Source organism: Scyliorhinus torazame, chromosome 2 (assembly GCF_047496885.1).
Source record: "Scyliorhinus torazame isolate Kashiwa2021f chromosome 2, sScyTor2.1, whole genome shotgun sequence".
In the NCBI taxonomy this organism is placed as follows: Eukaryota; Metazoa; Chordata; class Chondrichthyes; order Carcharhiniformes; family Scyliorhinidae; genus Scyliorhinus; species Scyliorhinus torazame.
In genome coordinates, this window is record NC_092708.1 from 268812891 (window position 1) to 268827477 (window position 14587).

General features: G+C 49.3%; 1 protein-coding gene across 2 annotated transcripts in view; it reads right to left on the reverse strand.

Annotated features, from left to right (window-relative positions):
* Nucleotides 1–14587, reverse strand: part of LOC140398419 (zinc finger protein 106-like) — a 128011-nt gene that overhangs the window by 38805 nt on the left and 74619 nt on the right. For both annotated transcript variants that reach the window (XM_072487092.1, XM_072487101.1), the window contains 4 exons: nt 11491–11645; nt 9779–9839; nt 8393–8731; nt 233–1034 (listed from right to left, as the gene is read on the reverse strand). In XM_072487092.1, coding sequence (XP_072343193.1) covers nt 233–1034; nt 8393–8731; nt 9779–9839; nt 11491–11645 — 1357 coding nt within the window. The remainder of the gene's footprint in view (nt 1–232; nt 1035–8392; nt 8732–9778; nt 9840–11490; nt 11646–14587) is intronic.

The window sequence follows — 14587 nt, forward strand, 5'->3', positions numbered from 1 at the left end:
AAATGGGAATTCAAAGCTTAGGGCCTTGGCAGCTGAAGGCATGATCACCAATGGTGGAGCGAATAAAATCGTAAGTATTGGATGTGTGCAGAAACCTCAGAGGATTGTGGGAGATTTCACAGGTAGGCAAAAATGAAGCCTTGGCGGGGATTGAAAAGACAAAGATGAGAATGATAAAATTGAGAGATTGCCACATTGCCAGATTACCTCTTCAAACCAAACTGAGTCTCACCTCTTGGCGATAACATTGGCACAGCTTGCCCCCATCTCGCTGGTTGAAGTCACCTCGTTATAACCCGCTTTGGGTGGATCAGTGGTACATCGACTCGGGATCAGGTGCTCCCTCTTGGATGGGCTGTCGGGCTGCTCGTCGGCCGATTCCAGAGATTCGATGGCAACCACTTCTAACTTGGGTTTGGTGACTTCCACCAGCTCCACAGAGAAATCACTGTCTGTACAGACACTTGCCATTTCGCTTTCCCCTTTAGCTCTGCCTTTTTCCTTGGGTACTGAGGTGCCCTCTGGCTCTTGGCAGATTGAGGTTGTGACCTTTTCCTTGGGAATCCTTTTGGTTTTTAGCTTGCGAGTGGGTCGACAATGCTTGTTGTCTTGCTCGGTGTCGCTGTTCTCACCTGCTTCCTCTACCCGGGGAGACTTCTTCTTCCTGAATTTCTTTTTTTTCTTTTGGCCTTTGCTCTCCGAGGGAGTCAAGGATGACTCAACCAGCTGCTCGCTTGCCCGGCTCTTCAGATCCTTCTCAGGAAAGCTTGAATCCTTCTGACACCTGCTGGCTGTCACTGGGTCACATTTTTTTGGCACAGCAAATACCTTTTTCTGCTGGGGCTCCCCAGTCTCACCTCCTGGCCGCAGTGTGAATGCTGGGGGAGCACCGCTCAGAGCCTCGTCAGGCCCACCTCTGGAGCGGTCCGCAGCCACATGCATTCCCCCAGGGTCCAGTGGTGCGAAGCCCTCAGCCAGGTGCTGGAGAGACAGCGGTAATGTGATGATAGGGAACCCCGTGGGTCTGGTTTCACCTGCAGGAAATGAAGGGTGCATCCATTAGCCAAATTTGGCCAAATATCTGAGATCATTAAACAGCTACTTGCATTCCTACTGTGCGCTACACAACATCAGGGCACCCCAAAGTGCTTTACAGTCAATGTTACTTGGAATTATTGGAAATTTGCACTATACATATTTCTCAACTAAAGTGCGCACAGGAACTCTCACAAACAACAATGACCAGAATGGTGCTGGGATGATATGGTTGAGGGACAAATATTGACCAGGAAAGCAGGGAGATTCACATGCACCCTCCAACAACTTATAAAACACTACAAAGTGCTGCAAAGGCAGATTATAAAACAAATTATGACACCAAGTCACATTAGAAGATATTTGATTTGATTTATTATTGTCACATGTATTAGTATTCAGTGAAAAGTATTGTTTCTTGCATGCTGTACAAACAATGCATACCGTACATAGGGAAGGAAGGAGAGACTGCAGAATATAATGTTACAGTTATAGCAAGGTGTAGAGAAAAGATCAACTTAATACGAGGTAGGCCCATTCTAAAGTCTGATGGCAGTAGGGAAGAAGCTATTCTTGAGTCGGTTGGGACGTGACCTCAAACTTTGGTATCTTTTTCCAGACGGAAGAAGGTGGAAGAGATAATGTCCAGGGTGTGTGGGGTCCTTAATTATGCTGGCTGCCTTTCTGAGGAAGCGGGAATTATAGATTGAGTCAATGGATGGGAGGTTGGCTTGTGTGATGGACTGGGCTACGTTCACGACGTTTTGTAGTTTCCTGCGGTCTTGGGCAGAGCAGGATCCATACCAAGCTGTGATACAACCAGAAAGAACGCTTTCTATGGTGCATCTGTAGAAGTTGGTGAGGGTCGTAGCTGACATGCCAAATTTCCTTAGTCTTCTGAGAAAGTAAAGTCGTTTGTGGGTTTTCTTAACTATAGTGTCGGCATGTGGGGACCAGGAGAGGTTGTTGGTGATCTGTACACCTAAAATCTTGAAGCTTTCGACCCTTTCTACTTCGTTCCCATTGATGTAGACAGGGGCATGTTCTCCACTAAGCTTCCTGAAGTCGATGACAATCTCCTTCGTTTTGTTGACATTGAGGGAGAGATTATTGTCGTCGCACCAGTTCACCAGATTCTCTATCTCATTCCTATACTCTGACTCGTCATTGTTTGAAATCCGACCCACTACTGTGGTGTCATCGAAAATCGAGTTGGAGGGGAATTTGGCCACACAGTCATAGGTGTATAAGGAGTATGGTAGGGGGCTGAGGACACAGCCTTGTGGGGCACCGGTGTTGAGGATGATCGTGGAGTAGGTGTTGTTGCCTATCTTTACTGATTGTGACCTGTGGGTTAGAAAGTTCAGGATCCAGTCGCAGAGGGAGGAGCCGAGGCCAAGGAGTTTGGAGATGAGTTTCATAGGAATGATGGTGTTGAAGGCTGAGCTGTAGTCGATAAATAGGAGTCTGACATAGGCGTCTTGGTTATCTAGGTGCTCCAGGGTAGAGTGCAGGGCCATGGAGATGGCGTCTGCTGTGGACTTGTTGCAGCGGTAGGCGAACTGTAGTGGATTAAGACAATCCGGGAGGCTGGAGCTGATTCATGCCATGACTAACATTTCGAAGCACTTCATGATGATGGATGTCAGAGCCACTGGACGATAGTCATTAAAGCACGCTGCTTGACGTTTTTTTGGTGCTACGTTTGGTATTATGTCAAATGGCCAACGGTTTTGTCAAAGAGGCAAGTTTAAAGATAGTTTTAAAGGAGGAAAGCAAGGTAGAGCGGCAGGAATGTTTAGGAAGGGAACTATAGAGTGTAGGTCCCAGACAACTGATGGCACGATCAGCAATGGCAGAGCGATTAAAATTGAGAATGCTCAAGACACCAGAATTAGATATCTCACACGGTTGTGGAGCTGGAGGAGATTACAGGGATAGGGGTAGCCAGGGCCATGGAAAGATTTGAAAACATGAATGAGAATTTTAAAATCAAGATGCTGCTTGCGCTAGTGTCAAGATAGTTCGGTGATAGGTGGATAGGGAGAGTTTGGACCACAGACAGAAAACAAGGTCTTCAGTCTTCCAAATATTGAATTAGAGGAAATTCCTGCACAGTAGTATTTGATGTCAGATAAGCAGTCCTTTAGTTTCGCAAATACTCAGTGAGAGAGGTCCTGCTAAGATCAGTTGAATGCTGTCAATGGATGATGTCCTCAAGGACAGTATGCAGATGAGAAATAGGAGGGAGCTTAAGGACAGATTCTTGGGGAACACCAAAGGTAAGCGTGGGAGCAAGAGGAGAAGGCATCAAAAGTAATAGTCTGGCTATGATTGCATATCTAAGAATAGAAACAAGTGAGAGTGGTCCCCCCCAGCCAGCTAGATGGCAGTGGACAGATGTTAGAGATGGTGTGACCAACCATGTCAAAAGCTGCACACAGTTTGAGAAGGATGAGAGATAGTTTACCTATATCAGTCACACAGCACGTCACTTATGACTTTGATAAGAATCGTTTTGGTACTGTGACAGGGGCAGAAACCCGATGTGAGGGATTCAGACATGGGAGTGCCAGTAAAATAATAATAATCTTTTTATTGCCACAGGTAAGCTTACATTAACAACACTGCAATGAAGTTACTGTGAGAGAGACAGAGATTTAGGAGGTGGCAACACATTCAATAATTTTGGAGAGGAAAGGGGAGTTCCACAGAATTCCTACAGTGCAGAAGGAGCCCACACGGCCCATCTGCACCAATCCTCTGAAAGAGCATCCACTTCACCAAGACCCCACTAACCTGCTCATCTTTGGACACTAAGGGGCAATGCTTTTAGCATGGCCAATCCACCTAATCTGTACTTCTTTGTTTGCAAAGGGACAGTCGTTTGCCAGGATGGTGGCATATTGGTTGGGGGTGATGACGCCCGTTTTAGAAAAGAGGAAAAACACCTGAAAGTAGAGAGTGATGAGCAATATCAGCTCACATAACGGGTGTGAGGGGTGCAGGGGCAGAGAAGGAGAGTTGGTTACTCAATGGTTTAGTGGAAATAGGGTCAAGGGAGTAGGAGGTGGCTTTTATGGAAAAGACTGAAGAGGGCCTGAGAGAAGATAGAAGAAAGACTAAGAGAAAGATGGGAGTTCAGGGCTGGGGAAGGGAAACTTAAAAGGAAATTTGGCTCAGTGGGTTAGTGGAAGGAAGTGAAGCGATAGGCTGACCATGGGATCTCACTGTCGTGACAAAGGAGTCCACCCGAACTGCCTGTTGAAGCCGAGAGTGGAAAAGATCAGGGAAAAGGGGTTTAAGGGGACAGTTTGCATAAGAGAAAGAAGCCGGTGTTATCTTGCATTTCGGGATGATCCAGGAAAAGTGTGCTGTCTTAACAGATGAAAACAGGATCGGATTGTGCTTTAGGTGGTCCAGTCAGAGTCCCAAAAGACGTGCTGTTAGGTGAATTGGACATTCTGAATACTCCCTCTGTGTACCCGAACAGGCGGCGTAGTGTGGCGACGAGGGGATTTTCACAGTAACTTCATTGCAGTGTTAATGTAAGCCTACTTGTGACACAAATAAAGATTATTATTATTTGATGGCAGATGACTAAACCAGTCACCCGTCATAATCTTTCAAGTCTGCTTCCTCTGAACTTAAGGCAGTGGAGCTAAGAGATGGGCCAGAGCAAACTGCCAGGGTGAGAGAAAGCATTTTTAAAATTTGAGACCACAGCATTTAAAGTAGACATGAGGTACAGCTGAGCAAATAAGTAGGACGGTACCTATTTCTAGGGTGAGGAAAGGGGTAAATGGAAAGTGCGACTAATAAACAACACGGTGGCAAATAGGTTAGCACTCCTGCCTCCCAGCTCCCAGGACCCGTGTTCAATTCTGGCCACGGGCGACAGTCTGTGCAGAATCTGCACGTTCTCCCAGTGTCTGCGTGGGTTTACTCCGGGTGCTCCGGTTTCCTCCCACAGTCCAAAGATGTGCAGGTTTGGTGGATTGGCCATGCTAAAGAGAAGCCCTCCCAATCAGGCTGATCACATGGAACGTAAGAGGGCTAAATAGGCCGGTTAAGAGGGCACACGTATTCCCGCATTTGAGGGGACTGAAGGCGGACGTGGCAATGTTGCAGGAGACGCACCTTAGAGTAACGGACCAGATCAGATTAAGGAACTGGACTCTAAGACTAGAGGGGTCGCGATCCTGATTAACAAGCGAGTGTCATTCGAGGCGGGAAGAATAGTTGCGGGTGTGGGAGGCCGTTACATTATGGTTAGTGGGAAGCTGGAAGGGCTGCCAGTGGTGCACGTGAATGTGTACGCGCCAAATTGGAATGATGTGGAGTTCATAATCATAGATCATCATAGAAGTTACAGCGCAGAAGGAGGCCATTTGGTCCATCGAGTCTGCACCGGCTCTTGGAAAGAGCACCCTACCCAAGGTCAACACCTCCACCCCATCCCCATAACCCAGTAACCCCATCCAACACTAAGGGCAATTTTGGACACTAAGGGCAATTTATCATGGCCAATCCACCTAACCTGCACATCTTTGGACTGTGAGAGGAAACCGGAGCACCCGGAGGAAACGCACGCACACAGGGGGAGGATGTGCAGACTCCGCACAGACAGTGACCCAAGCCGGAATCGAAACTGGGACCCTGGAGCTGTGAAGCAATTGTGCTATTCACAATGCTACCATGCTGCCCTGGAGGATGTTGGGGAAGATCCCGGACCTGGATTCACACAAGTTGGTCATGTGGGGGGACTTCAACACAGTCATTGACCCGAGGCTAGACCGGTCGAGCTAAAGTACAGGCAAGGTGCCAGCAATGGCAAAGGAGCTAAAGGGGTTTATGGAGCAGATGAGGGGGGTGGACCCATAGAGATTTGGGCGACCGAGAGTGAAGGAGTTCTCCTTCTACTCGCATGTGCATAAAGTGTACTCCCAGATTGACTTTTTATCCTGAATAGGGCTTTACTGACGGGGGTAGTGGACACAGAGTACTCAGCGATCACGGTCTTGGACCATGGCCCGCACTGGGTTGACCTACAGGTGAGCAAGGAGGGTGGCCAACGCCCGCACTGGAGATTGGTTGTCAGACTTTTAGCGGATGAGGAGTTGTGCGGGCGGGTGAGGAAATGTATCCAGAAGTTAATGATAAGGGGGAATGGGCCTATCTGTGAGACGTACTGGGACGGTTTGGATTTGGGCGGCGTTTCATCGACTGGGTCAGGCTGCTGTATCAGGCGCCCGTGGCAAGTGTACGGACGAACAGGCTGACCTCGGGCTATTTTAGGCTGCACCGAGGGACGAGGCAGGGATGCCCCTCTCCCCTCCCCGTTGTTGTTCGCACTGGCCATAGAGCCGCTGGCAATTGCGCTGAGGTGGCCCAGGAATGGGAACGACTACATAAATTAAATTTGACCCGACTAGTTGACCAAATGAAGGAAGATTTCCGAAGGTGGGACATGCTTCCGTTGTCAGGCTGGGAGGGTACAGACAGTGAGAATGACGGTCCTCCCGAGATTCCTGTTTGTGTTTCAGTGTCTCCCCATCTTTATTCCACGGACCTTCTTTAAACGGGTCAATAAGGTGATCTCTGGCTTTGTATGGACGGGTAAGACCCCGCGAGTAAAAAAGGGGCTGGAGCGCAGCCGGGGGGAGGGCGGGCTGGCGCTGCTGAACTTTAGTAATTATTATTGGGTGGTGAACATAGCCACGATTAGGAAGTGGGTGGTGGTGGTGATGGTGTCGATGTGGGAGCGAGTAGAGGTGGTTTGGGGGCATTGGTAACGTTCCCGCCAGCACGGTGCTCCACTAGCCCTGTGGTGGTAGCGGCCCTGAGAGTCTGGGGGCAATGGAGGAGACATGTGGGTGCATCGGTCTGGTCTCCAATCTGCAATAACCATCGGCTTGCCCCGGGGAGGCTAAATGGAGAGTTCCGGATATGGCAAAGAGCAGGGTTCGGGAGGATTGGAGATCTGTTTATAGAGGGGAGCTGTCCCAGCCTGAGGGAGTTGGAGGAGAAATTCTAACTGACGGGTGGAAATGAGTTTAGGTACTTGCAGGCGCAAGATTTCCTGCACAGGCAGGTCTCAACCTTCCCGCTCCTATCACCAAGGGGGATACAGGACAGGGTAGTTTCCAGAATGTGGGTGGGAGAAGGGAGGGTTTCGGACATTTACAAGGAACTCTTGGGCCAGAGGAAAAGCAAACTGAGCAGCTGAAACACAAGTGGAAAGAGGAGTTGGGAGGAGAGATGGAGGACGGTCTCTGGGCGGATGCGTTGAGTAGAGTCAACGCGTCCACAACATGTGCCAGGCTCAGCCTGATACAATTCAAGGTCGTTTACCGGGCTCACATGACAGTGGCCCGGGTGAGCAGGTTCTTTGGGGTGGAAGACAGGTGCACAAGGTGTGCGGGAGGACCAGCGAACCCATGTCCATACGGTCTGGGCATGCCCGAAGCTTAGGGGATTCTGGCAGGGGTTTGAAGATGTCATGCCCATGGTGTTAAAAACAAGGTTGGCACCGTCCAGAGGTGGTGATTTTCGGGGTGTCTGAAGATCTGGGTATCCAGAAGGAGAAAGAGGCAGACGTTCTGGCCTTTGCCTCCCTGGTAGCCCGGAGACGGATATTATTAGCGTGGAGGGACTCAAAGCCCCCGAAGTCGGAGACCTGGCTATCGGACATGGCTAGCTTTCTCTGGAGAAAATCAAGTTCGCCCTGAGAGGGTCAATGTGAGGGTTCGCCCGGAGGTGGCAGCCGTTCTTCGGGGGGGGGTTTAGTTTAGCTTTGATTAGTGTGTAAGAAAGGTGGGACCTGTGAGGGAGGAAGACGGCCTTTGCACTATGTTTACATCTGTATGTACACTGTTTTCTTCTGTTATTGTTATAAAACCATAAATACCTCGATAAAGTGCTTATAAAAAAATAAATAAAGGACCATCCTAAAGTAGGAGGGATGGGGGTGGTGTAGGGAAAGGTTTTCAGAGACCCGGGCAGCTGGAGGCATGGACACTATTGATTGAGCAATGGAAATTGGGGACATTAGGTCTGTCTGCCCTCTCAAATAGTTTCAAATGATCCTATAGCACCATTTCACAAAGCACAGAGGAAGTTTTTGCCAATGCCCTCACCAATATTTATCTCTCAACCAATATCACTTAAACAGATCATCTGTTCATTTACCTCTCTGCTGTTGGTGGAATTTTGCTGTACATAAACTGTCTGCCACATTTCCCACATTACAGTGAGTACACCAAATACTTAACTGGCTTTGCAATGCCAGCCTCGTGACAGACACAATATCTAAAATGTGCTGCAATTATTTTTTTTTACCTCTGCCACAACCTACCTTTGCTCTGGGTTCCTGAAGTGTCGTGGAAGCGGTCGCTCGGCATCCAAGGGTCTTTCACATTCCCCTCTGTCCTTTTCGGAGAGATGGGCTCCTGCTTAATGGAGGTGTCTGGCTTGGTAGGAAGGGCATTCTCCACAGGAGAACGGAAAGCAGGGGCTATTTTGACGTTGGTATGTGGCTGTAAGGTGGAGCTGGGGCTGGGAGACGAATTGTTCAGTAAGGGCAATGGGAATGGTGTTTGGAAAGTGAGCTCAGTCGCGTCACCATGTAGCTTGCTGCGGTTGCTTTCGGTTGCTGAGCTGACTGGCAGTCGTTCCCCAGTAGGATCATAGGATTCTGCAGATGACAAAAATAACTCAGTCAGAAATGCACCAACTGTTACGTACAAACCAGAGACACAGAGTACAGTAAAGATGAATGAAAACAGGAAGCATCATGAACAACAGTCCTGGCGTCCTGCCCCCACCAACACCAGCCACCTGTCTAGCTCTCTCCTAACCAAACCTCACTGCCCAACCCGCTCTTATGCCAGTGTTCCCAACTGCCCCTCCCCAAACCAGCATCCTGCCCCAACTCTTTCCTAACAAGCACCCCAACCTTCTTCTAACCAGCAATCCCTACCCCAAAGCCTCACCCACCACCACCCCTCTCACTTGGCTCTCTCTTAACCAGCCACACCTACCCCCTCCTACCCAGCCTCTGCCCTCCCCAATCATATATCTCCGAAGGCCCTCTCCATCTCGGTCTATCCCACTAACGCCCCGTCCATCCATTCCCCTCCTCATGTCTCCCTTGTGCACCCCTCTTCATAGAATATAGAATCATAGAATTTACAGTGCAGAAGGAGGCCATTCGGCCCATCGCGTCTGCACCAGCCCTTACAAAGAGCACCCTACTCAAGCCCACGTCTCTACCCTATCCCCGTAACCCAATAACCCCCACTTACCTTTTTTTGGGACACTAAGGGCAATTTAGCATGGCCAATCCACCTAATCCGCACATCTTTGAACTGCGGGAGGAAACCGGAGCACCCGGAGGAAACCCACGCGCAGACACGGGGAGAACGTGCAGACTCCGCACAGACAGTGACCCAAGCCGGGAATCAAACCCGGGACCCAGGAGCTGTGAAGCAACTGTGCTAACCACTATGCTACCGTGCTGCCCTAACATCCCCGCCCATCCATTCCCCTCCTCATGTCTTCCCTGTCCATCCCTCTCCTAACAGTACAGTTTATCCTATTCTTAATCCAACAGGGATAAATGGGATGGGATGCCTGATCCGAAACCAGGGTCCGAATTAATTTGGGATGAAACTCCACACAATACTGCACTGGCTGGATTATATGCCAAATTCTTCTGACTGAAAGAATCTTTGAGATACACCTTGCAGTCCCTGAAGGATTTCGATTCTCTTGCCCCTCAGTGTACTCATCTCCAGGGTAATCTGTGCAGAAGACAAAAAGGGGTGCAATGAGAAACGGCAACATCTAGTGTTGACAGTGCTGTGAACACTGAAAACTCTCACAATATTATCATTCGGAAGTATTGCACATCCTCCCCGTGTGTGCGTGGGTTTCCTCCGGGTGCTCCGGTTTCCTCCCACAGTCCAAAGATGTGCAGGTTAGGTGGATTGGCCATGTTAAATTGCCCTTAGTGTTGGGTGGGGTTACTGGGTTGTGGGGATAGGGTGGAGGTGTTGACCTTGGGTAGGATGCTCTTTCCAGGAGCCGGTGCAGACTCGATGGGCCGAAAGGCCTCCTTCTGGACTGTAAATTCAATGATAATCTATGATTAATCTAGGACAAAGGTTCGGCACAACATCGTGGGCTGAAGGGCCTGTTCTGTGCTGTATTTTTCTATGTTCTATTGTTTTTCTTTATCCTTTCATGGGATTTGGGTATCACTGGCAAGGTAGCATTTGTGGGCCAGCGGTGAATGCTCTCGAGTGAGTGGCTCGCAAGGCCATTTCAGGGGGGAGTTCAGGAGTCACCCACAATAATATATTTCAATAAATTTCTAGATTATCAAAGGAATAAAGGATTGAGAGGGCTCCAAATAGATCAGGTGTTAAAACTGGGTTAGAGGACATTTTAAAATTCATTCTCAGGGTGTGGGTGTTGCTGGCAAGGTCTCATTTCCTTCCCACCCCTAGTAACTCTGAAGAGGGGTGGCTGGTGACCCTTCTGTGCTAGATGTCAGTGATAATAATAACCACATCGCTTGGGTCCTAGATTCAATTCCTGGCTTGGGTCACTGTCTGTGTGCTCTCCCCATATCTGCGTGGGTTTCCTCCGGGTGCTCCGGTTTCCTCCCACAGTCCAAAGACGTGCAGCTTAGGTGGATTGGACATTCTGAATTCTCCCTCTGTGTACCCGACCAGGTGCCGGAGTGTGGCGACTTGGGGATTTTCACAGTAACTTCATTGCAGTGTTAATGTGACATACTTGTGACACTAATAAAGATTATTCTTTAGAGGTCTTTAAAATAATGAGGGGCATAGATGAGGTAGATAGTCAACATCTTTTCCCAAAGGTAGAGGTCTAAGACTAGAGGGCATTGATTTAAGGTGAGAGGGGAGAGATACAAAAGGGTCCAGGGGGACAATTCTTTCACACAGAGGGTGGTGAGTGTCTGGAACGAGCTACAGAGGCAGTAGTAGAGGTGGGTACAATTTTGTCTTTTAAAAAGCATTTAGAGTTATTTGGGAAAGACGGGTATGGAGGGCTGTGGGCCAAATGCGGGCAATTGGGACTAGCTTAGTGGTAAAAACCGGGCAGAATGGACAAGTTGGGCTGAAGGGCCTGTTTCCATGCTGTAAACCTCTATGACAATAGGCCAAAGTCTGAGGGGTGGGGCGGGCAGAGAACACGAGGCTATTGTGCGCCACGACCCACCCTCCCCGCTGCCGACCACCACGCTAACAAACGTCATATCCCACCAGTCCTGTTATCAACCCTCCCCAAACACATTTGCATTATCAAATATATTATCCCATCAATGCCTCTTCGACCTCGTCAAATATCACATCCCGTTCATTAGTTTAACTGCAAAACAACTTTTATTCCAATATAACAGTGGCATCATCCCAAAAGTACCTGTTGTTTAAGAACCAACAGCTTTTGAACTTCGATGTAAGTGGCTTGAAGTGCAGCACGTGCCTGCAGCAGGTTACCATCCAACCCTTGCAATGTCTTGTTCAACTCATCCTCCCGCAGCGAAATGCTCAGCAACTGGTCCAGTTGGCACCTTTCTGGAATCAGATGACCGACATGTTGGGTCCTGACCCACTTTAACAAAACATACACCTTACTGGGGGGTGAGATCATGATTGCACATTGAACACATCGGAGTCATCTGCTTGGTGTCCAACGGCTCCAATAGATGGAATATTGTGCCATGTTTGGCTGCAGTATAAATCTTTATGAAGTCCAGAGGACACTGGAATCAACTGCTTTGTCACGGTTAATTGGATGGTGAGTCAGTGTGTGGATGGGACTGAGGGGATACCTTTCTCAGAGAGAGGGCACAGGCATGATGGCTCAAATGGCTTCCTGGTGTACTATAAATTTCCATATTTCCAGGGTTCTGAATTGCAAGCCTCTCATTTGGCTTTCAGATGCTGAACAGACAATGATCTGCATGGGCCATTACTACAAAATCAAAATACTGTAGAGGCTGGGAAGCTGAAATAAAGAGACCAATGCAGGAAATACTCAGCAAGTCAGGTGGTATTGGTAAAGAGAAAAAGAGATCGTCATTTTAGGTTGATGACCTTTAGGCTGAACTGCAAGAGGTTGGTGATGGAACAGGTTTTAAGCAGGTTTAGAGGAAGGGAAGTTCAGGAAAATCTTTGGAGGTGAGGGCAAAGACCAAAAGGAAAGTTCTGTGATAGGATAGAAGACAGAAGAGTTTGAATAACAAATCGATGGTGGTGCAAGGCAAAGGCGATGATCATGCAACACAAAGAAACAAAAGATGGATCTTGCAGATGTTTAAAGGGCAAAACCGCTGCCTGAATAAAGCAGGAGCAGTCATTGTGTCAAATTGCTGAACTCTGCTTCCGGTGGCGGCTATAAAAGAGTAAGTCGCACATTTGGTGGCTCACGCTCTGGTCGGACTTTTGGACCTTTCCCCTGTTTTTCTACCAGATTTGAATTGTAAAACGGATGTTAGTGGCAATTGTTTACTGAATTCCCACTTCGGTGCATGGCGAGAATGGCTAGAAGTGTTTGTAAGGGCAGAAACAAAATGATAGAGAAGGCTTGGGCTGTAGCTGCAACAGAAGACAGCATGGCGGCGGTTCGGAACTCTGGCTTGTCGACCCAGCAGTCTATGGAGCAGCTGTTGCAAGTAATTCAGGACAGCTTTGCTACGCAGAATCGGGACTGCTTGGACCCGATAAAAGAGTCAATAGAGCGGTTGGAGCATAGATTGGACGCCCAGTATCGGGCGATCCAGAAGGTGGAGATGGCGCTGGCAGAGCAGGAGGAACATCAGACTACGGTGGAGCTGGAGGTGGGGAAGCTGAGGGGCCAGCAGAAGAAGCTCCTGGAGATGTTGGAGGAACTAGAAAATAGGACCCGTCGGCAGAACCTAAGAATCGTCGGGCTCCCGGAGGGGTCCGAAGGAACGGACGCTGGGGCATACATCGCAGACATGTTTGAGAAGCTGCTGGGGGATGGGGCAGTCTCCTGGCCCTTGGAGGTGGACAGGGCTCACAGAGCACTCGCGAGGAAGCCGCGAATGGGAGACCCCCCCCCCCCAAGGGCAATGGTGGTGAGATTCCACAGGTTCTCGGATAAGGAGCGCATTCTACAGTGGGCCAAGCAGACATGGAGCTGTAAATGAGGCAATAGCATCCTGCGGGTCTACAAGGACCTGAGTGTAGAGGTGGCCAGGAGGAGAGCAGGCTTCAAACAGATCAGGTCGATCCTTTTTTAAAAAAAGGTGAAGTTTGGACTGTTATACCCAGCCAGTCTCTGGGTCACGCACGAGGATCAGCACTTCTACTTCGAGTCGCCTGAGGATGCGTTGGACATTGCGAAAAAGGGCTGGTGATGGATTGAGAACTTTTGAACTTGGCTGCAGCATTCATGTTTTTGTTCTTTCTTTTTGTCTCTCTGTTTTTGTAAAAAGTTTCCCGTTTTGCGTTAAATGGAAGATGTTTATGATGCCGTTTGCATTGATTTGGAACCAGCGGTACAGCTGAATGAGTTAAGGTTTTCATTTGCACTGTTGGGGGATGCAGGTGTGCTTGTTTTGATCTTGTTGTTTTTCTGTTGGGCAATTGTGATTGTTTGATGTTGGAGTTTGTTTGTATGAGCGGGGTGGCGGGGGGAGGGAACAATAGGTGGGAGACTATCTGGGGCGGAGATGGGGGCCACCGAGCTAGCTGGGCAAGCTAGCTCTCGGAAGCGCAGTGGGGGGGTGCATATGTTTGGTTTGGGAAAGTGATTGAGTTACAGGGTGTTGTTAATATGGGGGGGGGGGGGGGGGGGGGGGTGAATGTTCTGCTGACGAGGGAGGGACTTGGGCTGAGGGACAGAGAGGAGGTTGGGGGCTGCCAGGGGATGGACCGCTGGAGGTGCGGAGCACGGGCTGGAGGCGGGCCTAAAAAAGGGGAAGGCTGATCAGCGGAGGGGGGGGGGCAATGAGCCCAACTAGGCTGATCACCTGGAATGTTCAAGGGTTAAATGGGCCGGTCAAAAGGGCACGTGTGTTCGCGCATCTTAGGGGATTGAAGCCGGACGTGGTAATGTTGCAGGAGACGCACCTTAGAGTTATGGACCAGGTTAGATTGAGGAAAGGCTGGGTCAGTCAGGTCTTTCACTCGAGACTAGATTCAAAGACTAGAGGGGTCGCGATCCTGATCAATAAGCTGGTGGAGTTTGAGACGGGTAGAATAGTCTTGGACGTGGGAGGTCGGTACATTATGGTCAGTGGGAAGCTAGAGGGGGCGCAGGTGGTATTAGTAAATGTGTATGCGCCAAATTGGGAGATGTGGAGTTTATAAAGAGGATGCTGGGGAAGATACCGGACCTGGACTCGCACAGGTTGGTCATGGGAGGGGACTTCAACACAGCTATGGACCCTGGCTTGGACTGGTCAAGCTTGAAAACGGGTAGGGTGCCAGCAATGGCAAAGGAACTAAGAGGGTTCATGGAGCTGATTGGGGGGGGGTATCCCTGGAGG